The 26537-nt window shown below is 38.3% G+C and overlaps 1 protein-coding gene across 1 annotated transcript in view; it reads left to right on the forward strand.

The window, feature by feature from the left end:
- CALCR (calcitonin receptor) overlaps positions 1–26537 on the forward strand; it is a 161675-nt gene that overhangs the window by 55265 nt on the left and 79873 nt on the right. The window contains exons 4-6 of the mRNA XM_065398458.1: positions 6322–6475; positions 11640–11750; positions 22292–22404. Coding sequence (XP_065254530.1) covers positions 6322–6475; positions 11640–11750; positions 22292–22404 — 378 coding nt within the window. The remainder of the gene's footprint in view (positions 1–6321; positions 6476–11639; positions 11751–22291; positions 22405–26537) is intronic.

The raw sequence follows: 26537 nt of genomic DNA on the forward strand, positions 1-26537 counted from the left end.
ATTAGTGATGTAAGCATCATGGGATCGCAGTATAAAAACTAGCTTCTATCCTGCTTTAATGCTAGCTAAATATTAGAATAATTTTAATGTTCAATGTATGAATGTGAGGAACTAATATTAAATATTTCAAAGTTCTATTACTCATGTTAAACAAATATTAAAAGATGGGGGGGAAATTATTATAATGTTCTATAACATTGAGAGTACTGTGCATTAATTGCCCTCCTAAAGCATGCTAAATGGATTCTATCACTATCCTGCCATTAATAGTCATGAAGAGACATGGGACCAGATTCAAGGTTCTGGAGGGTCTGTGTAACCCATGTTGAGTTGTGCTCAGTTCCCACTGAAAGATTGGATGTACCGATGGATAGGAATTTAGTGATTCGTATAGTGGTGACTGGATATAGCCATTTAAAAAAGAATTTGGAGAGTATTTTTCAGTCACCAGAACCAATAATAATAAATTATTGGCTTGGCCAGAATTCATAAGATATTTTTTGGGCTCAACATTAGAGGTTGCCAATTTACTATACTTAGTTTAGAAAAAAGGCAGATGGAAGGAAAGAAAGTGATCCAATATATACCGCTTGGTCCTAAATGTCACTTAGCGTCAATAATTTATACAGTACTTTTTATGTTTTTATCATTACTAATGATGGAGTAGGGCCTTTTTGGAAACTTGTTCATCACATGAAGCAGTTTCTGAAACAACTATATTTTATGTTTCCTTTATCTGGAGTCTGTTGTACAAATGAGGAAAATCTTGCATCGATAAGACAGACGGATTTACCTGTGTTTAAGAATTTATAGTAGAGTGGGACAAATAATACATGCAAATTGCTTTCATCTGGACTGTATTACTAATTTTAGGTATAAAGAGATCATCAGTATTCCCAGCACTCTACTCATAGTGATAATTCATCTTCTTATAACTGTCATATGAGTGGTGGCTTGGTGGTCGTATGTATGACGTCATTTACTTGGACTTTTAGGAGTGACATCATATGTACGGCTGCTAAACTGCTGCATGGGACATCACTTAAGCAGTTTTCTTCAGAAGAAATAATACTGATCACTTATGCCATATGCCAAATGTCCTGATTATGAAGTTGTGAATTATTTATTTCTCTTTAATAAAGAATAATTTGTAATGCACAAGGTATTCTACTTTACTGTACATATCGACATTATTTGTACTTCCATCTGAAATAATTGATGGCTGGGAAATTTTTTCAATACATAGTAATGAACTTGTGGAAAATACAAATCCACACACTATAGCAGATATTAATCGATAAAAGATTACTTAGTCTTGTTAAATACTTTTTATGGCATAACAGATGTTAGAAAAAAGCATCTTAAGGTTAATTCCAAAAACACCCAATTACAACATTCCAAATGTAAATTTCCAAATTTAGATTTCTAACCAAATTTCTTGATAATTTCTCCAAGGAACTAATAGCCTGATCCAATGCCCACTGAAGTTAATCGGAGATGGATAGGAGCCTATGTGACCTGTATGTGGAGCCTATATGTGTATCTGAGCCTATAGCTGTGGAAGAGTGGACTGTAGGATGTTATGACTAAAGTCATTTCCCCTACTTGTCCCAAGGGACTTTAAAGCTTCTTTGTATGCAAATAAGGAGAAAAGATACATAACCCCTTTTTTTGCAGTCTATCATACTTAATTAAGTAACCTCATAAAGCAAGAATTGAGGATGCAACGATAATATGTCACCTCATTCTAGATGTAAAAAAATTATTAAATATATTAATATTTTGATTGATTAAGCCCCAGCATGTAGGGTCTGTTCCTAAACCCACTGAAGTCAGTGGAAAGACCGCCACTGACTTCAGTGGTCTTTGGATCGAGCCATTTAATACCAGAGCGATGGGTGCAGTATAAGCTCCATGTAGAGGCCTGTGTCTGTCCCTTCCTCTCAGGCCTGGAGGGAGGCCACGCCTCCTCTGGAAAAGCTGGCTTAACGGGGAATTAGCAGCCTTTGAGGCAGAGCCAGGATAGGCCCCTGACCCTCAGGTAGGGCAGAGCAGCAAATAGTCCAGCAGGCTGGCCCTCAGGCAGGGAAGAGCAGTGCACAGTCTTGGGGGCTCAGACCCTCAGGCAGAGTGGAGCACCAAACAATCTAGGGTCTCGGGACCTCAGGCAGGGCAGAGCACCAAACCGTCTCTTGTCTGATGTCCTAATTCAGGCAGACGGCAGACAAACACAGACCTCCTGGCCTAAGGAGGGAAGGTGGCCATCCTGGGGTGGGGTTTGCCAGCAGGGGTAGAGGGACCCAGGCACATCCTACTCCACAGGGTCCCATCCCAGGGCCCTAACAGTGGTGGAGCGCTCCGCCACTGGGTCGACGGGGATCCCACTACAACATGCCAACCAGCACTCTGGCACTACAACCAGACTACTGTCTGGTGTTCCTGGACTACTTCCTATGACCCCCTCACTGGGTACCTTCACTACGTGTGTGTCCTCCGGCTCCTCAGGGTACACAGCTAGCGGCAGTCCCAACAGCTCCTCGGTGCCCCTCTCAGCTGGCAGCTCTGGCAGTTCCTTCAAGTCCTCTGTGCTGTAGAGGTCCCCGTTGGGCACAAGCCCCAGCAGTGGTGGGAGGCATCTGTTTCCTTCACCGGCTCTGGCCAACTGAGCTGCAGGGCCCGCCTTTTGTACTTCCTGTCCCGCTTCTCTGTTTCTGGAGGGGCAGGCGTGGCTGGCCTGGCTCTACCCACCAGGGGGTGGGCCTTAGTTCCTCCCTGTCAGGCCCAGAGGGAGGCCATGCCCTTGCTACACTCCTATATACAATAGAAAAGACTAAAGCTCCAAAAATGTATATTTCACATTCATCCTCAAATTTTTTTTACCTGATTTTAAGAGACAGTGAGAGAGAGAGAAAAAAAATACTGTTCATACTTACAAAGCATTGGTCAGATTTTCAAAAGTATGCATGCACAAATAAATTGTGAATAAATACCTGATGTGTGCAAATGCTTATTGTGCACTAAAAGAACAAAACTGAGCTTATGTCAGGGACTATTGGCCAGATCCTCAAAGGTAATTATGCTTCCAACTTCCATTGAAATCAATAGAAGTTAGGAGCATAAATACCTTTGAGAATCTGGGCCTATTGTATCAAAACGTTAATGTTCTGTTTTTTATCCAAATACAGGTAAGATTTACTATATGCCATAAAGCAGTTTCTATTTATAAGACTATCATGAGAAAGTCACCTCTGTGTTTTTAATTTACCTGGATGAAATCAAGGGCCCACTGAAGTCAGTGAGAATTTTGCCATTGACTTTAATGGGGCCACGATTTCACCTTTTACATTTTCTAATGACTAGAGAATACAGTCTCATTTGTTACATTATAGCTTAATTTAAACAATACTGTATAGATGATTTAGATACAGATAAAATGCACTGTGCTAAATACAAAATTAACAAAGCAGGGTGTGAATTCTTACTCCATTTGCATACACACCCTGCCACCAGACACACACATACAAGACCAACAACCACCGAGTAAGGTGTTCTCCTTTAACTATATACCCCATGAAAGTTTTGCCGTTAACTTCTTTGGGAACAGGCCTAGTCCCTTTGTGTGTGGCAATTTGTAAAATTGCTCTTCAAGAATAAGATGTCTTCTCTCTCAGAAATATCCTACTCACAAAAAGACTATCATTCCCTTTAAAAATGGCTTTACAATAGTAAATCATCATGTCCTCACCTACTACAAGATACCGTTAGTACATTTCCTTTCTGCTGGCATTTCTTGCTTTTAATTTCAAGGTACACTATGTTTCTGTCCTATGTAGCCTCTGTGAATGCACAGTCCTCTTTTATAGAGAGAGAGAGAGAAAGAGAGAGATCATCTTGAAAAGGTTAAAAAAGATGGCAAGATTTTTTTAATTACTTAACATGTGCTTACTGTTCTAACATATAGATTTATATTTTTCCCTTTTATCTCATATTTGAATTGTTCTCTAAGTTGTAAGGAAAAATCTAGTGGAACAAACATGTATAATTCAGGATCACAAACTTTTCAATCTCTTCTGGCGTTGCTAATCTTTGAATTGGTTTTAACTGTGTTTGGTCAAAAAGGGGGTCAGATCATCCCTTCTCCAGGGAAAACCTATTTAGGGGAAAGGAAACTCTATGCCCAGAACAATCATATGGCTCTACCTCCAAAACCTGCAGATCTTTCAAAATCCCCATGCATGCCAGGGAAGCCACCAGAAGCAGAGGCCATCTATATGGAGGCCCTGTCCCTCCACTTTTTCATCCCATCCCTCTGTAGCCTTCCTCGTCACTGAATGTTTTGTTAATTCCTCCTTGATATTTGGTTGTTGCTGATGTAGCTTTGGAAGGTCTTTTGTGAGTCCCACTCCCTTTTCACCAATCTGGGGTACATTTACATATTTGTTCTTGGTTCTAGGCTTTCTATACACTTTAATTCATTTTTATCCAAGTATCCAAACAGAACCATTCAGACATATCTCACTCACTGAGTGAAGGGTGTAGTATAAGTACCTACATTTAAAAGAATAGAGTAGAACCTATCAAGAATATATCTCCCTTCTTCCTATTTCCATCTGTTTTATGTCAAACAATTATCTCAATATAATGAAGTAAAATGCATTCTTCATCCCCCTTACACTCCAAATGGTGGTTGTTTGCTAGTGAAAATTAAAATGTTGGTAGCAAATGAGATTGTAAATTCGGTTAGATATGGGGGCATTAAAGGGCTAAAATGAAATAACTTGAAACAGAAGAATTGTGATAAAATTCAGTCTTTGCTTTCTGTATTTCAAACACACTGTCTATGTTATAGACTATATAAAAGTGATCTAGTAGTGTTAAATGAAACAACATTTGAATGCAATAGTTTGTGGTATTACTTGAGCAATAAGGAACAAGTATTATTTTGGAGGAATAGGGTGGTATTAAAATAGGGTTGAAAATTGTCATGTTTTCTATTTGTACAACTATAAATGCCTGTTTAAATCATCAAATGCTGCTATAAACCCCTCAGGCTTGCAGTGAGTGACCTATAAATGGAGTAGATATCATCTGAAACATACTCCTGGGATCCTTTGTGGGAAAGCCAACACACATTTTGGTTTTGAGAAACAATGCAGCCAAATGGAATCTTGTATTAAAGCCAACAGGCTTGCATGCCTAGTCTCTAAGGAAAACTAGGCTTGGAATAATAAAGGTTGGGTCCTACATTTTCAAACCTGGGTGCCTGAAGTTACATTCCAAAATAAAATGTATACACCTAAATAAATGTGGCCTGATGTTCAAAGGTGCCGAGCACCTACAAATCCCTATGGGCCAGAGTGTGATGGTTACTGTGGAGAGGTAGGGAGTCAAACAAGAAAGGAAGCATAGGAACTGCTCGTTCCATTCACCTCCCATTGGGAGCACATTACAAAACGGGTGGAGTAGGGTGGAGAGGAACAAAAGCCCCATGCTATCTCACTTTAGACTGGCTCACAGAGCTGGTCTGGTGCAATAGAGGGATCAATCAGATCTTAATGGATGGAACAAGGTGTGCACTCCCATGTGCACTGACCCATCACAGAAGAGATTTTGCCTGGCTGAGACAGTCTTTCCATGATTCTAGTAGAGTAGTGTGAGTCTGCCCTGTCCTTACACAGGGTTGTGGAATAAATGCCACAATATAGCCCACTGTAATCAAAGGGGGCTACAGGCACTCAGCACTTTTGAAAATCAGGTACGTTTTACTTATGTGTCCAACTAAGGATTGAAAGACCTAAACTTAGGCTCTTAGGTTTGAAATCTTTGGCCTATGCCTCTATTTGCATCAACACTTCAGTGGATTTCCAGGGTGACATCAGCTTGATCACTCAGAATATGAAACATTCAGTTGATTTATAAGATGTGGCAATAAGATACACAATGTTAGGTACAGTGGAAAAACCTACGTTGTCTAGAGAAGATAGCTGGGAGCAGCAACTTGTGGCAGGGCAGATTTTAAAAAGTACCTGTAGGTCAATAAAACAAATGAAACGTTTCTCAGCCTTTACAAGGTCTCTAATGATTCTTTATGTTGCCTAGTCTAAGGGAAAGAATGTGGTTAAAATGCTGAGTTTATAGTGGAGAAAAACTACTATATTTACAATTTGCTTTGCCAAAGATAAAAGTTCCATAAAAAATACTAAGCATATGTGCAGATAAAAGGCCTTTGAAGTAAGGATAATAGAGATTTCTGAACCTCATGTTTTTGATTTTCTCCTCCTGGTTTTACTCATTTACATTAACAGATTTTCCTTTCTGCAGAGAATGGCTCCAAGTCTTACTTCTACTGTCAATTATACTGATCCTACATTAGAGCCTGTAGTAACTGAACATTCACCAGAACGACAGAAGATAATAGATTCACAGTTCAAATGCTATGAGAGAATGAACAGAGATCCACCATATAGAAAAAAAGGTAAAAAAAAAAAATTGCACATCGATGTGTTTTCTGTATAACATTTCCTTCTGTGTACTAATATTATTATGCATAGTCTTACTGTCTGCATTTGCAAAATCATACCAATTTATCACCCATTGTATCAGTTTTAGGGAGAATTGCCCTACAGATGATCATGGAGAATGAACAATCCTCTCATCCTTAGAGATCATTCCTCCCTGACACCGTTGAGGCACACTGAATTGGCAATGTGGTGAAGCTTGAATTATTGCTGTTCATGCTTTGGGAACATCAGTCTTTAGGGCTGTCAGTCCAGCACCTTTCACAAGTATCAAACCCACACAGATACTTTAAAGAGAGAGAATATGAATAGCAATCTCTTCAATATAGATGTCCTTCTATTTTCTTCAACCAGCGATTTCATTTTTTCATAATTTGTTTATTGACTGACACCTTTCTCGGTTCTAAATTAACACAGATGTTCTAAATATTCTGTATTCTAAGTTAAATGTAACCATCCAGTCATAGGCATTATTGTGAACAGCTCAATGAAACCTTTGCTGAAGCCAGAGTGGCTGGGCCAGCCTTAGGGGTGGATAATGTAGGCAGCCATCCTCAGGGCACCAAATCATGGTCAATGCGGGGAATTGTGTGGGTTTTTTTTATTTGGTTTGATTGTGTGTGTGTGTGTGTGTGTGTGTGTGTGTGTGTGTGTGTGTGTGTGTGTGTGTGTGTGTGTGTGTGTGTGTGTGTGTGCTTTTGGAGGTAGGATGGGCACATTTTCCATCCTGGGCCACAAAACATCTAGGGCTGTCCTGTGGAGTAGTAGTCAAAAGAGCAAACAAAATATTGGGATGTATAAGCAATGGAATGGAAAATAATATTGGACATATCATGCTGTCATGATATAATTCCAGAAGCACCCTCCCTAGGAATACTGTGTTCAGTTCTGGTCAGTCTCATCTCAAAAAGGATACCGTGGAAATAAAAGTAAGCCAGAGAAGGGTGACAAAATTATTACAGGCATTGTGAGATTTTATGTGAGAAAAAATTAAACATATCGGGATTGTTTAGTGTAGAGAGGAGACAACTAAAAGAGAACATGATAAAAATATACAAAATAATGAATGGTATAGAGAAGGTAAATCAGATATGTTTTTCTCATAATACAAGAACAAAGAGAAATTTGATGAAACTGAAAGCTGACAAATGTATGACATCTATATTGGATTAAAGAAGGTATTTTTATACACAATGGATATGTAGACTATGGGACTTATCACCACAAAATGTTATTGTGCTCACAGGATATTACTGAGCTCTGTGAGATTCAAAAAATGATTTGACATTTAGATGTTCAAGGTCTGATCTAAAGTGTATTGAAGTCAGTGGAAAGGCTCCTATTGACTTCAGTGGGCATAGTATTCGGGTCCATAATGAGAACATCCATAGCTATAAGATAGGATAAACCACTCATTAGGGGAGATAAGCCCTTGTGTGTCAGGGCAAAAGCAAACCTCTAATTGCTGGGCTTTAGGGGAAAAAATCCTTTCTGAGCAGCTTATTCTATTAGGCCCCAGTTCTGCAAACCTCTGTAGATTCACTCATGTAAAAAGTTCTATTGGCTTCAGTGGGACTTGTTGTGTGAGTAAAGTTACACAAATGCTTAAGGATTTGCAGGATCAGGGACTAATTTCCACTGCAGGATTTCTTGCAATTTCCTCCGCTGCAGCTCTACTGCAGGCAGGAGATGGATGCTGGTCTAGTGCAGTGTGGCAACTCCTACGTGCCGCTGACTGACAGCTAGACTGAAGTTGTCATTTGATACGGCTGGGTTTGATACAAGATATGGGGGATTTATTTCTTATGGTGAGAATAACTGAGATGATTTCAACATGAATGAAATGATTTTTTTTTTCAGTTTGGTTCTATGAAGAAAAATTGATACAAAAAAAGACCTTTACCCCTCACTCCAACCCATTAAACCTCAAAAGAAGGCCTGGAGCAGCATAAAGGGGCTCTAAATACCTTGTCAGCAGATTGCCCTGGTGCAGGAATTGCAGAAGTCAGCTATAAGGCTGTCTTCTGAGGAGAGGATCCCCTGGTTTAGTGGATGTATCAGGAGCAGGGCTTCAGCATGCAAAGCTGCGGCAATTCCATGCAGCACTGCAGTCCATAGGGCAACCCAGAGAGACTGCCATAACTTAGACCCCAAGGCTGTATACTTCCGGAGCCTCTCCAGCCCTTGAAGGAGTCCAGGACTGGATGGGCACACAAGTGGTTTAAAGCCACCATACTCTGCCTTCAAGTTGCAGCACAGAATTTCAATCTACGTGATTTTGACAGAATCATTTCCCCCCCTCCTTCATTTTCAAAATTGTATTATTCCTGGGCCAGTTATTATTCATTATTCTCTTCAAATTGTCACTTTTCTATTTTATCACGTAGATGTGCATTTCTGATATGTCCAGTGGAAAAAAATTGTCTTGTTGTTTTCCTTGAAGGAAAGGCTGTATGGTGTATTGAAAAACATCAATGGTTGTTTTGTTTTTTTGTTTTTCATTTCAAGGCATGACAAATGTTTTCAAAATTAAAATCAAAGCCTCCTATACAGCCCAGACTGCAGTGCCTTTCAGAAATGTGTTTAAATTGCACTTTGCTTCTGCTATATTTCTCTGCTTTTGATTTTACCAACTAATTCCTCAAGCTCATGCAAATATATCTCAAACCCTTTGAGAAGGGCAGTCAAGTGCTTTACAGAAAGAAATATAACTAACTAAGGGTATGTAATTCTATCCCACACTGAAGTAATATTATGATTTGTTAATAACCTGAACAAGTAGTTCAGCACATCTGTTGATAATGGAGAAAAATAAACATACATGGATTCTTACATAATGAGAAAACAAGTGGTCTTAAAAAAGAAAAAATGTATAGTAAATTTCAGCTGAAAAATTAAATTTGAAAGCATCCATTTTTCGACAACAGATCTACTGACTTAAAATATCTACTGTGGGTACAGTTTCTTCAGTAGCTCAGTCATCTATTAACATCTTTTTCCATCTGTTATAAATGCTGTCACTTTCCTTAAGAAGATTTGCTTCCATTGGGAGAGAGATTCAAATGCACAACCACAATTAGACACCCAAATCCCGTTAACTTCCAGTATCAGTTAGGAGCCTAACTGCCATTTGTGCCTTTCAAAATCTCTCCCATCAACCATCAAAGGATTTTGAAAATGCATGTTATGCCTGATCATCACAGTCAATGATTCCATGTTCATTGACTTCAGTGGGTGTTGCAGCGGGGCCATGGCAGTGAATGCTTTTTCTCCTGCGTAATCTGATTTTAAAATTAAAAATACCCCCAAAGCCTAGATTTTTCATTGCATTTATGTTTCTAAACCTGCAGCTAGTGGCAGATTTATGCCACAGCATTCAGAACTACAGTGTCATTTGTTACGCTATCAATCTGTGAACTCAGTGTAACAGGCTGTAAACGAATTCTGATTTAACAATTAGAAGAGGGAAGTCAGGACTCAGTTGTGCCCAGCCCAGAGTGGGTAGATAAGTCTGGTGGGGAAAAGGACTAAGGAATCTTCCCCACCCCCTTCTGCTCCATTTCAGGGGCTGGGCATAACCCCATTAGGGAGCTTGGGCAATGCTACCTCCTTATGCCCCCACAAGTGCTACTTGCCCAAGACAGGATTATAGCCCAGCTCTCCCAGGACTGCATCAAGCAGTGGGGCTAGCCTGGCATGGGGAGGAATGTGTAATGTATCAGATGGAAGGGTGGCAGAGCTGTAATCTGTATCCCCCAGGATCCTTCGGGAGGAAATCTGAATAAGGCCCAGAGCCGACTCCAGGGATTTTGCTGCCCCAAGCAGGAAAAAAAAAAAAAAAAAAAGCCGCAATCACGATCTGCGACACTTTGGAGGCAGCTCTACCGCCGCCACTTCATTCTTCGGCGGCAATTCGGCGGCTGGTCCTTCGCTCCAAGAGGGAGTGAGGGACCCGCCGCCGAATTGCTGCTGAAGAGCCGGACGTGCCGCCCCTCTCCGTTGGCCGCCCCAAGCACCTGCTTGCTGAGCTGGTGCCTGGAGCCGGCCCTGGTAAGGCCCCACTCCTGCACTGCACACAAGTGCAGGGGTTTGCCTATATGCATCATATTGCAGGACCTGGGTCTATGTCTGTAACCTCTGCATCCTGGGTAGGGCATCTGTTTTTTCTGAGTTTATTAATTTCATTTTGGGGGGGGGGGGGTATTTTAAACAATTTTTGAATTATATTTTGATATCCAAAAATTGGGAGGAGGGGGAGGTTCAGGACTTTCTCTTTGTTTATACTGTCATGAATAATCTCTTTAATGTACCCGAGTGTGCTTTAAAGTACAATTGTTTCAAACAGCACTATGGTAAAGTGCACTAGGGAATCTTTAGTGTGCACCTGCAGGGTCTACACGGACAAATTCATGCACTACACATTAATGTGCTTTAGAAGTCACACCCTGGCAGTCCACGTTACAGCTCTATGTGGACAAGCCCTTAGTTACCATTTCTGGTGTTTTTTCCGGTGTTTATTGGCTAAGTACCAATTTCATTTTCTGTTTGCATTGGAGCTTTTATTTATGTTTATTGGTTAAAACCTAAGATCAGAAGCCCTAATCATGGGATGTGACTTAAAAGCCACAATTTGTCCAGTAGTGCCTTTAACTGGGCATGCCTCTAAATTTTTAAGTTTCCAGCTTTACACAACCAGGGCCTGATTTTCAAAGGTGCTGAGAAACTGAAGGTACATGTACTACCAATGTGACTAAATCCCCAAATCAGTTAAGCACTTTAGCATGTGCTAAAATGCTTTGCTGAATATGAATGGATTGCTGAATTGGGACTTCTGGTTTTACAGCATCAGGCCCTATATTGGAAGTTCTTTTCAATTGGTGTAAAAACCATCACTTTTCAGCAAGAAGGACACCACCCGCAACAGCTCAGCAATGGCAGCCATAAATTAAAACTTACATTTGAATGCACTTCAAAGTGTAGCAATAATTTTATTTTGCTGCATTAAGAACTCTGTACTTTGCAACAAGTGGACAGCCTTTTAACTGGGGGGGAATAGAACAGAGTGGGTTAAGTGTGATCAATTTTTTTAAATTAATTATCACATTCTTCCTAAATGACTAGGTCTGTTCTGCAACCGAACTTGGGATGGATGGTTGTGCTGGGATGACACACCTGCTGGAAGTTTCACTGATCAGAATTGTCCAGATTATTTTCCAGACTTTGATCCAACTGGTAGAGTATTTCCTTTCATCTTTTATCTTTAGTAAGGAAGCCTTTGGAGTCTTCATGTTTTGAAAAGACACATGTTTCTAATGGTTTTTACAGCATTGTGAAATCTCAGAGACTCTTAAATGAAAATGTACCCAGTTGTATAATCCTCTTGGGGCGTTTTCTTACTCTTAAGTTATAGCGTACATTCATTTCACTTATAGAACATGTTCGTTTGACATCTCTGAAATCAATTATATGAAAGTTTTGCTGGATAATTTTGATATCTGCCTGCAGTTATAGTTATCCCATTTTACATACTCTGAGCTGAGCAGCAGATGTTAAGTCTAGCGCTGTTGTCTTCATAAAATAAGTATTTCTAGGTATTCCTTTCTACCATTTTCTACTGGCAAAGGCAGTTTTACAAAGCCCGTGGAAGAACAGAATCAGAATCGACTTTTATTATACTCCAGAGTCCTAGTGCAGATTATTTGGTGAATTATTCATAGAAATAACTTGTAGCCAAAGAGATTGAGAGAATGTGTGGCTCCAAAACATTTTTGAGAGGGTTCAGTAGAAAATAGAAACATTGATAAATATATAAGTGTGGGGAGATATCTGCTCTAAGCAATGAATATGTAACTAGGACTTTAGATAAGGTTTCAACTCCACTAATTTGGCATTATTTGAAGGAAGACACAATTTTTGTTCTAAATTCTAATGATATTTAACCAGGAGAATTACTTTATGCCTCATAGTGCTATGGAACTTTGGATAACCGTCCGGCAAAGCGTGCCATTCACGGATTAAAAAATAATGTGAACAAACATTTTACTGATTGTATAATTCTAAACATTAACAGTCCTATATAATGAGGCTTTAGCAATATTTACTCTAGTAAATATCATTTGAATGTAAATGAATACACTAATACATACTAATAAATTAATGCCTTCAATTCCCAATGCTACCGCCTGGAGCCAGAATTAGTTCTTTACTACATGCAGTAAATTTGTTGCACATTTAGAAACATAAGAAATGCCACCCTGGATCAGACTCAAAGTCCATTGATTATTATTTATTTGTTTATTTGTATTATCATGCTGCATTGGATCCCCAGTCAGGGACCATGGCCCAACTGTGTTAGGTGCTGTACAAACACAGAAAAAAAGACAGTCCCTGCCCCAGAGAGTTTACAATCCAAGTCCAGTATTCTGTCTCTGACAGTGACCAGCATCAGATGTTTTGGAGGAAGGTGTAAAAACCCTGTGCAGGCAGATCTGAGATAATCTGCCCCCCACCACCCACATTAGGTCTCATCTTGGTCTTTACTCGTTAAAGATTGGGTTAAGCCCTGAAGCTCAAGGTTTAATATTTAACTCTGGATATTCTCGATATCTGTATAACTATCAAATCCCTTTTTGATTCTTGTTCTGTTTTAAGTTTCAATGACTTCCTGGGGAAATGAGTTTCACAGTTTAATCACACATTGTGTGGAAATATATTTCCTTTTATTGGTTTTGAATTTCCCACCTTTTAATTTCAATGAAGGTCCCCTTTTTATCAAACAGTCAACAGAAGGTCCCAATCTAGCTTCTCTAGACAATTCATTATTTATATTCTTTTTATCATGTCCCCTCTTATTCATCTGCTTTCTAAGGTAAACACGCTAATTTTTTCAATCTCATTTTTAGGGACTGGAATGAAATCCAATATTTTCCTCTTGAAAAAAATCAGCATTTTGGCACAGTTGCCTTGAGAAGAATTTATTCAGAGATTAAAATATTCCAGTCAGGATAGGTGAATGCCTTTTGCTTAATTTAGAACCTCGTTGGACCTCATTGTTTAACCAGTCAGTATACTTAAGCTCATATCCAGCTGGGCTGCAACTGACTCATTTGGAACTCCATCCGACACAGAATTCCAGAGATTTAAAGCATAGTTGCAGAATATAAACGTATCTCACATGGTTCATCGCTATTTACACAACACCCTTCTCTGTAATTTTAATTATAAATTTAATCTTGTAGGAGGTCTGTTTTTGTTGAAGGTGCTTGTCAGAAAGAACAGTTGTCACTTGTTCTTCATTTACATTTTGATATTGCCCCTATACATAACATTTTAATTTTGAAGTGTAGCTGATATAGTAATATTTCCATTGTAATCAGCTTCAGTAAAAAAAAAATTCTTACCCCCTCCCCCCCCGATTATTATATGGTCAGCAGCTTCCATTTCAATTTGTTTTCCTTTTTGTAGTTATCACATTTTCTTAAAAGAAGAACTGTCATGCATCATGAATCCCTTTGATCAAGAAGATTCATTTTTGTGCCATTTTCTTTTGACACTTTCCACCCCCAAATATATGCTCCATTTACTAAGAGTCTGCTGCTGCCATTGCTTCCATGGTTTTTATGGTAAACCAACAAAAAAACAATCCTGTTTCATCTCTATTCCATATGTTCTTGGGCTGATAGCAAAAACAGATCTTGGACAGTTCAGAATTCACAAAAGTCTCCCCATAGACATCAACAGCCTCATCACACAGTATTTGGATGGTTATAGAGTAACATTTTTTCCAGCTCTCAAGCCATCTGTTGCTAGTTTTAAAATCATGCTTTCCCACCTGGTTTGCTGTCTCCAATGTCTTGTTTTGTACTTATGGTCCCTGTTACAACAACATTATTCAATCTAACAGTTTAAACCACTCATATAGACAAGGCTATATTCAGTCACAATGAGTAGTACCTTACTCCACAATTTGTCCCTTCGATTTCAGTGGAGTACCTTGTGGAATAAGGTACTAACCAACATGAGTAAAAGTGGCAGAATTCGGCCAGCGCTGTTTTAGTGCTATGAAGAAGGATGTTGATAAATTGCAGAGGGCTCAAAGAAAAGCTATGAGAATGATTCAAGGATTAGAAGACACACTGTACAGTCATAGACTCAGAGCTCAATCTATTTAGCTAAACAAAGAGAAGGTTAAGGGATGATTTGATTACAGGCTATAAGTATCTACGTGGGAAACAAATATTTAATAATGGACTCGTCAGTCTAGCAGAGAAAGGTATAACACAATCCAATCGCTGGAAGCTGAAGCTTGACAAATTGAGACTAGAAATAAGGTGTACATTTTTAAAGGTGAGAGTAATTCACCATTGGAAAAATTTACCAAGGATTATGGTGGATTCATCACTGACAATTTTTAAATCAAGGTGGGATGTTTTTCTAAAAGATATGCTCTCAAAATTATTTTGGGGAGTTATATGGTCTGTGTTATACAGGAGGTCACACTAGATGATCACAATGGTCCTTTCTGGCCTAAGAATCTCTGAATTATAGTAATTTGAGCATCTGTTGTTAGCATAGTGAACAGCTTCTAATTAGTGGAATCTGTTTACAACTACAGGAGGGAAAATCCCTCTTTTGCTATTTTCCTGCTAATCTTACTGCTCTAATGTTCATGGATGACACTTATTGTCTTTCATATTCCACACTTTTCATTTAGCATCTTTCTCTGCTCCTTTGTTAGCTCATTAGTCTGCATCTTCATCAATTGTCACTGTTTCCCTGACACAGTGACCAGCTCGTCTTCTTTTGGTTCACCTACAGTAGCTTTCCTTCTATCAGGTACACAGAATAGCTTACAGGTGCTGCACAAGCCAGCATGTGGTCAGAAGTTTGTTTCACAGGTGGCTGCTCTTAACATGAGGAGTTAAAGTATGAGGGAGACAGGAAGTCTTGTGGTGACTAGAATCTTGCAACTGCTAAGGGAGGAAACTGGAGGGGACAAAAGCACAGGTTGAACTGTACTGATAAATTGTGTTTGGGTTTGAATGGCAAGTAATTACTTTCAACAAGGATTTGTTAATGGTCAATACAATGCAGCTAGATTTTCAGATTTTTGTTGAGGAAAAAAGAAGTCTTCCTAGTGAATAACAGTTTTATTGGGGAAAAAACAGCAACATAGTCAAATTTCCCTTTCTTTAAGGCTCCAGTCCTGCAAACCACTTAAGCATATGCTTCCCTTTAAGCACATGTGGAATCCCATTGACTTCAAAAAGCATGTTCTTTAGTGCTTTGCTGGATTGGGGCTCCAGGGAGGTTTGCAATGTATCATATAATAAATCACTGTTAACTAAGTTACCTCAGCTTCCTTAATTTTCTTCTTGGCTAACATCCATGTGTAGCTTTGAATACCAGGACAAACAATCCAAGAATAAAATATGCTGTACTTTTTGGACTTTGCTACCTTCTGCATTCATAATTTGAAAAATGAAATAGGGTCTGGTGATAATACATAGTCTGACTGTATGCATTTTGGTCATCCGCTTCTGTGTACATCATGTATACGAGCTACTCAAATCCAACCTCACAGTGACACTCAACTAGGCTTGGCAGGATTAGATTTTTATCGGCAAATGTTGATAAATGTCAAATTCACCATACACACACAAAATGACAAAAAAATATTTCCATCAATATTAACAGAAATGTTCAGATTGGTAAAGTAAGAAAAATGCTGTTTGAGAACTTCTTAGAGTTTGATTTAAGGCTGAAATTTTGACATGTTATTTTGACAGTTTGTGTTTTAACATTTATAAAGCTTTAATTTTTTGAATCTCATCATCCACGGTCATTAGATTATTATTGTCTGACCCCCCGTAATTTCCTGTAACTGTGAAAAATTAAATCAAGAACAATACAAAAAATGCTTAAACCTATAATTTTGCACAACTGTGGAAAATTTATATAGATAATTTTAAAGCATTTTTTAATTTTTAACATTGATATTTTCTGTTGAAACTATAAAAAAAAAAAAAAAAAACAAATTGTGCCAAGCCTACACTTGATGTTGACAGCTAAAGGAAACAGTTTAAAAAACAAATAAGATGGGACTGTACTCTGGAGAGAATGGCCTAGGAACGCACAAAGAGAGCACCAATGTACCTCAGCATTCAGTTGATTATTTTTCTGCCACAGTGTCAGCTGGTGTAAATTGGTGTAGTTCGATTTGTTTCTGTTTATGCCAGTTTACAGCAGCTGAGAATGTGCCTCATAGATTTTAAATCCAGAAGGGACAATTATGATCATTTAGTCTGACCAATCACCTACAGATTTCTCTATCTCCTTTCCCATGACCCTACTCATTTCCTTTGCTCTTTACTGGACATATTTTTAAAAAAAACATCCAAACCTCTATAAACTGTTTCAATTCTGCCCTGCTCAGTACAAAATTACTTCTTATCATTGCAATCTCTTTCTCACATGGAACATTTTGTGCAAAATTATAATCCTTGAATACTGCATGCAGTTCTGGTCACCCCATCTCAAAAAAGATATATTAGAATTGAGAAAAGTGCAGAGAAGGGCAAAAAAAATGATTAGGGGTATGGAATAGCTTCCATACAAGGAGAGAATAAAAAGACTGGGACTGTTCAGTTTAAAGAAAAGAGACGTCTAAGGGGGGATATGATAGAGGTCTATAAAAGCAGAAAGTGAATAAGGACATGTTATTTACCCCTTTACGTAATGCAAGAACCAGGGGTCACCCAATGAAATTAATAGGCAGCAGGTTTAAAACAAACATAAGGAAGTACTTCTTCACACAATGCACAGTCAACCTGTGGGACTTGTTGCCATGGATGTTGTGAAGGCCAAGTATAACGGGGTCCATAAAAAGAATTAGATGAGTTCATGGAGGATAGGTCCATTAATAGCCATTAGCCAAGATAGCCAGGGGTGCAACCCCATGCTCTGCATGTCCCTAAACGTCTGACTGCCATTAGCTGGGATTGGATGACAAGAGATGGATCGCTGGATAATTGCCCTGTTCTCTTCATTCCCTCTGAAGCATCTGGCACTGGCCGCTGTTGGAAGACCGCATACTAGGTTAGGTAGACCATTGGTATGACTCAGTGTGGCCATTCTTATGTTCTTACAAAGCAGTCTGTCAGGAAAACATCTAGAGACAAATTGATCGCAGTTTCAACTCCATTAACTATATTTTTATGTGCAAATTTTATAATCATTGGGTCAAATTAGTCATTTGTGTAATCCTTTTCGAATCAGCGGAGTCAAAACAGGAATGAATGTGGTGTATTATGTAGATTTGTACTATTGGTAACAGAAGTGCTAATAAGGTAAAAGGCCAAATATATCATTAGCATAATGACACTGATGTCAATGGGCTTACACTAGGAAGGAATTTGGCCCAATTTTATCACATAAGTAATATAGGAAGCTGCCCGTGCAAAGTACATTATGATATCTATCATTTATAACATGTTGCAAAATTAGTTTTGTGTCTTTGAAAAAGTCTTTTTTCTTGACAAGCAGAATATTTTCTCCCCACTCATCTGTAGCAAGACTGCTTCTTTATCCTTTATTAGCTTGTCTGAATTGTACAGAATAGTACACGAGTTGTGTATTCATAAAGTTCATCAACTTAATGTGGCTTGGATATCTACAGGCTGTTTCCCTGTTAAAAAATAATACGTTAAAAAAACAAAACGTGTCCTAGCGCTTAGGGAGTCTGTCTGGTTGAAGCAGGCAAGCATCTCCCAGAAACAAGTTTGCTTGCTTGTCTTTACAAGCCTGTTTGGACACAAGGTACCAGTTGATCATGCATTTTGGTGGTTTTGTTTCTGTCTTTGATTTCATTTAATAAATCAGTCATTTTTAAATACCAAGATGGGCTCTTGGAGTAAAGTTTAAAAGAGTGCAGTAATATATCACATTTACCCGTAAGCAGTTAACTTATTAGAGAACTGCATCCTCTTACATCAGGCCTCAATTTGGCTTAATGAGTAAAGTTTAAATGCCCTATCTATGTTACCAAAGTCCAAATATGGAAGTACAGCCTCCGTTTATATACATTTTGAGGTGACATCATTCTGTTCATGGTTAAATTTAAAAAAAAAAAAAACTATTGTTCCAGCTTAATTCTCTGTCCGCTCACCCTCAACTTCTTCTGGGTCTTTTCTTTTCCTCCTCTCTCTTCATCTGGATTGACAGTTAGATTTTTGAATTAATTCTTTATTTCCCTAAGGTACATAATATGATTATATTATATATATTTTGGCTCAGCTTCTCATGGACTCTTCTGATATCTTTTTTTTATTATGATGACGACATTGGAGTTGAAGCTTTATATGGGCTTCTGTGTGATATAAACATTTATCTGTTAGTTGAAATATTTTCTCTACAAATAATTTATTGGTGCTCTGCAGGGATATCAGATATTCCTCCATCTGCGGGGTGTACACAGTTAGTGATACAAAGCATGTATCACTTCTATCCAGAGAATGACAAAACAATCCAACTACTAGTATTTGCTGACATAAAAGAAAATGTTTAGTAGCAACAATCAAAAAATGTAAAAGCTCACAGATGTTTATCAGTGGAGTTGATCTAATAGTGAAAAAGCTGATCACTGAATAAAACTATCAAGTTTGTTTCACGGGGACTCATGAGGCAATATATTTGTGACATGCAAATGACTTCGGGCTAACTCGTGAAAATGGTTATGAATCCTAAAAGCTTCACTAATTTTAGCATGAATGATTTTTCATACAAAACTGTTTCTGGCATTAATTGTTTATTGCTCCTTGTTTACTTGTTTAAAATGTTTCAGTGCTCCAATCCCAGAATAGGAACGATGAATAGTCCAAGTGAACAGTTCACAATCAAAACATCATATTTGCAATAATTCATATCATTTGACTGCTCCAAAGGCCGCCACTTTTGTTTCCCCCCCGTTGATATGCAGATATAAATCTTGTCCTTCCATCAAACATTATTTTATTATTTTCAAAGCTCTCTGTTACTAGCACTTCTGTTTATTCAAAAAAGAAAAGATTAAATAGCCCGACCTCATAGCCCAATGCCTGCTTTACAACCGCTCCAGTCACATTGCCTTAAACCCACCCTCAGAACAACTCAATGCAAAGCCTGGGTTAAATGGCCATTACTTCATTTAAATCCAGAATAGTAGGTTTAAAACAGAAATCAAATGTTTTTACTGTGAGAGCCAATATAGTGGGCATTGGGAAAGATCACAATGCCCCAGGATGAGGCACCTGGTTTATCATATAGGGGTGGGAGGCATCTCATATAATACTACTTCAAATGCTAATCTTCCCTAACATGATCCAACTACCACATCTCAGGTTTATCACAGACAGATGAGCTCCAAACAGCTAGCCCGTCACTAATTATTTATAACCTCCAACATCAGAGAGTGTTGCTAAAGAAAATTGTCCCTTGACTGATGACCTTTGCTCACTGCCTGGGAGTCAAACTTACTAAATGACTTATCGGGAAAAGAAACACACTGATCAACACACTAACATCACACACTGCACTTTCTGATGAGGGAGAGTAAATGAGAGAAATCAGAGGGCTGTAAGGGGATAGAGAAAAAAGCCACTAAACTAGGGTCAATTATGTTTTTCTGGGCTAAATGAAAAGTACTAGACAAAAGATTTCCCTCTGAGCACAACCCAGACATCAGAGTACAGAGATGGATGTTAGGAATGTTATGATCCATAGCATATCAGCAAAGCTTTATACATTGTGCAGTACCATAGAATAGTAAGTAAAACTCTGTACATTGTGTTCTATAGTATAGTAACTGTTAATCTCTATTTATGACTGCAAACTCATTCCAGCTTTAGATAATATCTGGCAATGAGTACAATGGGAAAGATGCTATGAATGCAGTCTAAGATTATCTAAGTTAAATTGATGGAAGGCTGAGATAATGTGTACTTTTCCTCTCTGTATTGCCTGTGCACGTACTGATTTTAAACAGTAGGTCCCCAGAGCTGTTGATCTGAAACTCGCAGCTATTTCAAGAGTGTTCTTTTTTGAAGCATGTAAAATGTACTATTTCCAAGTCTTCCAACTATTTCTATATAATGCATGTGTCTGGTCAGCGAAGGATAACATACTCTATATAAATCTTTGCCTTGTCAGTGCATTCACTTGCTTTTTTTCATTAGTATGTGGGGGAGGATAAATCTTAAGAATTAAAATAAATCACACAATATCAGAATTCAAGAAGAAAATAAATGCACAGAGTGAACAAAGAATGTATACGTGCAAATTATATTAATCTGTTCTGTAAAACTATATTGATTGGAAATGTTGCCGATATGGCTATAGATCTAATACAACTACAAAGTTAAACTAGGTGAAAATTAAAATAACTTTCTAAAAACATGAACTTTAAAATGCCCCATTTTTCATAACATAAAAGAGTTTACCTCAGTCTCAGAAAACACCAGCCATTCAGCCCTATGGCCCAAATCTGCAGTCCTTGCTCAGTCAGGCTTTCCATTGAGTCCCAGGTGAGTGAGGATTGAATCAGGATGGCAGGATTTGGCCCAGATGTTGACATGTAATTGTCTGCATAGAGCAATTTTACAAAACCATGCTGGATAGGGGTGCTGGAACAATTGTTATAATGGGGATGCTGAAAGCCATTGAATCAAACTGTAAATCCTATATATAATGGAAACCACTTCAAGTCAGGGGGTGCAGTGGCACCCCCCACATCCGTAGTTCCCGCACCTATGATGCTGGAGAATCAAGCTGGAGTGCTCAACACTCAGTAGTTGGGACTATATACACATGTGGGCAGGATCCCTACACGCAGTAAATTAACTAAACAGAGACTGCTTGTCACCATTTCAAATGAAACTGAAGATATGGATTGTTTGCTATAGCGTCTGTCCATCCTAGGTTTTTATAAATCACCAGGATACCTACTTGCTGAAGTTTTCACCAGTGGTATGACCAATCTTGAAGTCCCATTGCAGGCAAAACTCCCATTGACTTCAGTGAGTTTGGGGCTTCTATGGAGAGAGTACAGAATTCTCTCGCTCACGCGCGCGCGCACACACACACACACACACAAACACTGCCAGCACAGTGACTGCATAGCTACTACTGTAGCTCATGGGCTGCGATAGAAGACATTGTTTGCTTTGCTCCCACTCCCCATTGCTTGCTTTGCCCGTGTTTTTAGCCATATAGTTTATCAACCTACTAGTCCCACCTATGACCCCACTGCACTGCCTTGGAGAGAGCAACTGCAAAGTATTGATCCATAAATTGCAAGGGATAAAGATTCACATTTATGGCCTCTCCAGGGTCAGATGCCCCTCACTCCTGTATCTTGAAGCTCTGCTAGCAAGTTCAGTCCTTTTGTGTCTGTGTAATGGTGTCAGGCTCTTCCCCTAAAGGTCAGGTTTTCAAAAACTACTTTCACCAACAAATTACATGCAAGCACAGTTGGGCATGAAAACTGAGAATGTATGAACATAGCAGGATGTGCAAAGACAAGGTATGTGTGTGTTTGTGAATGAGCATCCAGGTGTGCATGCATAGGTACTTTTTGCTGGCATTGTTCAATTAGCAGTGTTTGGCATTGCTCTCACACACGAACAATTTTCAGCTGCCTCTTCATATTGAGTTATTGCATAATTTATTGCATCTAAATTAAGCTGGGATTTTTGTAATGTTCATGCACTAAAATAGTAACACTTGCATTTTGTTGACAGAAAGGGCTTCAAAATACTGTGATGAAACAGGAAATTGGTTCCGACATCCAGAGAGCAATCGGACTTGGTCCAACTATACATTGTGTAACTCCTTCACCTCTGAGAAATTGAAGGTAGGCTCTGATTAACATTTCAATATTTTCTGAGACTGATATTGAGCTGGGCCAACAGCATATTATCTGTGATAAATTTATATGATCTAAAGTTTAGCCAGAATATCGCAGATTAGCTGGAGTCTTGACAATATAAGAGATGATCCAATTACTTGTTTTTTGTGTGTACTGCCACTAAGGTATATGTTCTTATCAAGTATTTTAAATTATATATTGGCATGTGAATTCTGTGGGGAAAGGAGGTTGCTTCAGAATAAAAGCTTTTAAAGGGGAGCATCTTCTTAGATAATTATTATATTTCAGTGGACTATAGCAATCTTAGGCCCTTATCCTGGAAATCCTTGAATTTAATGTGGCTGTTCACATGAGCACATTCATTTGTGTCAGTCTTTGCTGAAAGAGCAAACCCCCTGCAAGCCATGAATCAATGTGTTACTGTTGCTCTCTCCAAGAGATCAGAGAGAAACAGTAAATTCATTGTGCTTCTATGGTATATTGTGCCATGCCGGTTCGGACTTGTTTCTGAGAGGTGCTGAACACCCACAACTCCAATTAATTTCATTAGGAGTTGTGTGTGCTCCACAACAGTCAATAACTTATATTGTAGGACAGACTAGATGTAATTTTTCTGGAAACATTTAGACCTTGATCTTGTAAAGACTTGCACGTGAGTAGCTCCATTGAAGTCAGTGGGGCTACTCACAATATGTAATGGTAAGCACATGCATAAATCTGCGGGATGGGAGCACTATTTTGAAACATATAGCCACTATGAATTTGCCAAACGAGATGGTAATCAAAATGGGTACAGAGTATGGGAAAAGTGAATATAGAAAATGGTAAAATGATAAATTCAGAAAAAAATTAATTGTGTTTTATTTGTATAAAACATTGAACCCAGAATGTTGTGGTCTCTAGCAAATCTATGGATTGAAATGAATTGTAAATATCCATCAGTACATCAATGAGTTTTGAAATGTTTTTTGCTACTCTGACACTTTTTTTTTACTTCATATATATTCATTTATGGTAGGTAAATATGTATTATATGGACCCACTTCAACGGCTCATTCTATCCTTCCCATCAATGTGATCATCTGGTGATTTTTTTCCTCATTAAAAAAGCAGTTGGAAAACTAATTTACACACAGGATTTCTAGTATGGTATAAAACCTTTTACCTATAGGGTACAGAACTAGTTCCAGTTTACTTAGGATGATAGGAACTAAACATTTTTACCATCTAAATGCAGTTTATTACCTATCTAAAATTAGTTGGTCATCTCACTCTATTTTACACTGGACAGATATCAACATTATAGCATCTACTGTCTCCATAACTGACATAGAGTTAGTCAGATATGGAAAATATCCTATGAAATAGTGACATAACTAAGCCAAGGAAAGGATTAGAGCTGATCAAACATAAAAACTTAGGAATGGCCCTACTGGGTCAGACCAAAGGTCCATCTAGCCCAGTATCCTGTCTTTCGACAGTGGCCAGTGCCAGGTGCCCCAGAGGGAATGAACAGAACAGGTAATCATCAAGTGATCCATCCCGTCGCTCATTCCCAGCTTCTGGCAAACAGAGGCTAGGGACACCATTCCTGCCCATCCTGGCTAATAGCCATTGATGGACCTATCCTCTATGAATTTATCTAGTTCTTTTTTGAACCCTGTTATAATCTTATTAGCCTTCAAATATTTACTGTATAAATTTCACGTGTCCCCCTATTTAATAGTATTTTTAAAATTATTTACCCATCCCTAGAGCTGGGCTAATAACTGGATGAAGAATTTGTGATCAATTAATATAACTAATTTTGTAATAATAATTTTAAATGACTATTATTTTTACTTATTTGCCCAATGCTAGTGAAGATGCAGTTTAATATTTCATTTGAAGTTACTGTGACAAGCAACTCCAGCTGTTGATGATACACCTCTACCTCGATATAACGCTGTCCTCGGGAGCCAAAAAATCTTACCGCGTTATAGGTGAAACTGCGTTATATTGAACTTGCTTTGATCCACCGGAGTGTGCAGCCCAGCCCCCCCGGAGCACTGCTTTCCCGCGTTATATCCGAATTTGTGTTCTATCGGGTCACATTATATCCAGGTAGCGGTGTATTTCTCCTGGGCTAGATCTTAGCATGACTTAAAAAAAAAAAACCTTTCACAAGTAAAAATCATTGCCCTGTGTTCCAGCCCTTTGAAAAGAAGTTGATATAAAGACACTGCTTAGCCAGAAAGTCCTACAAACCTGCATACACTTAACTTTAAACATGTAACAATTCCACTGAAATCAATGGGCCTACTTATGTGAGTAAAGTTAAATATGTGCATAAATTGTTTGCAGGATTAGGATGTTAACCTTGAGGAGAGAATTAAGAATACTGAACCAAGGTGACACAGAAAGAGACAAGAACCAAAAAATGCGAGGAAAAGCTTTAAAAAAATATAAACTTAGAGGCGCTTATGAAAAGCAACACATTTCTGAAATCTGAGTGGAGCTCCAGAAAAATGTGATTACAGTAAATAATTTATGACTCCTTGGAATTCTAGAAGGAAAAGAGCCAGACCATCATTTGGTTTTGTTTTTTAAACAGCTACCTAAATGTCTGTGGTTATACTTAGTAACGGTCCATTCTACAGTGTATTGGACTGATCTGAGATGATTTTTTTACCATAAAGAACCATCGGTGTAAAATGTGTTAACCTATGTGTGACAGAGAGAGTAATAGTAACAACTATTATAGTAATAGTAGCAACTTGAGGTCCCAGAGGCATTGAATAAAAGGACCATGAAAACATCATTTTTCTAGATATTGGCACAATGTCGAGAGGCAAAAATGTAGCTCTGTTGCCTATTAAGCATGCCTTCCAGAAGAAGAATTTTGAACATAATTGAGCCAAAGTGCAGATAAAATACAAAGGAAACTTTTGCATATGTTAGTTTCTTTCTGCATTTTCCATTTTATTTTTATGTAGCAGGATCCGATCTCTATAGTTATGCCAAGTTGGCCACTTACCTTTAATCCATGTATTCCTAAACCAAGAGTGTGCTTAATTTATAAACTTCTATCCAGTATATACTGATAATCTCATTAGTATTGGAGCAAGAGGTGTTATTTTCTAAGATTACCTTTAACAAAGTGTTCCTTCCAGTTAAGAAATGTTGAAAAAAGTGACCATCAAAAATATTTCATTTAGTAGCTTTCCATACTGAAGACAAAAACCTTATATATATATAAATGGGAGATGAGATAGAACAAGGTGGAGTTTTTAGGAATACAGAGTTACTAGAACAGTTCAACATATGTCTTGATTTAATAGGAGATACCAAATATTCTATAGTTGTAGGATATAGCAGGTCATTAGTCTACACTGCAGAGGCTGTTACAGATACACCATATGATGTATTATTTGGCAGTCCAATGCATTCAGATTTGCCTTCATTTTATTTTTAGAAATCTGCATTGAACAAACTCACAGTATGCTTTTATGGTTATTGCTGACTTTGAGGTAATATGTTTAAAAATGCCTTCATAGCCCTAAAATGAATGTTTGACAGTTTGAACAGGTTTCAGTCTTTCAGGATAAACAAACACAAACACACTTGGTACTTTCATTTGTATGTTAATACCCACAGTTCTTTTCCATTTTATAGCTGGTTTATAGTAGTCTTGGTGTACAAGAATGACAACAAATCAAAACGTTTAGGGATGGCTTCTTTGTGAACTAAGTTCTGGCTATAAAGATGTGCTAACTAGGACATGCATAAAAGCAACAACATAACTTCAGCAAACAGTCAAGGAACAACAAGGAACATACATGAAAAAATAGTATTCTAATCAGATAGTCAAGAAAGTAGCCCTATCCTCACTACATCCTACCCTCTTCTGTCTTGAGTTTCTATCATCACCAGAGCTGCTAGCCTAGCATTTTCACTCTCCACCCATATTGTGGCTGGCCACTGTGTAGGAACATAAAGAGGTGGAAGGCTCCTTGTACTCTCACCACTGTGTGTGCAGAAACAGTCAAACTCCGGGTTATAAATTCAAATGAGCTGATTCTTATTTACACTGTGGCCCTCTATATAATACTCTGTTAGGTACCAATAATCTGGCCAAT

This window comes from Emys orbicularis, chromosome 2 (assembly GCF_028017835.1).
Source record: "Emys orbicularis isolate rEmyOrb1 chromosome 2, rEmyOrb1.hap1, whole genome shotgun sequence".
In the NCBI taxonomy this organism is placed as follows: Eukaryota; Metazoa; Chordata; order Testudines; family Emydidae; genus Emys; species Emys orbicularis.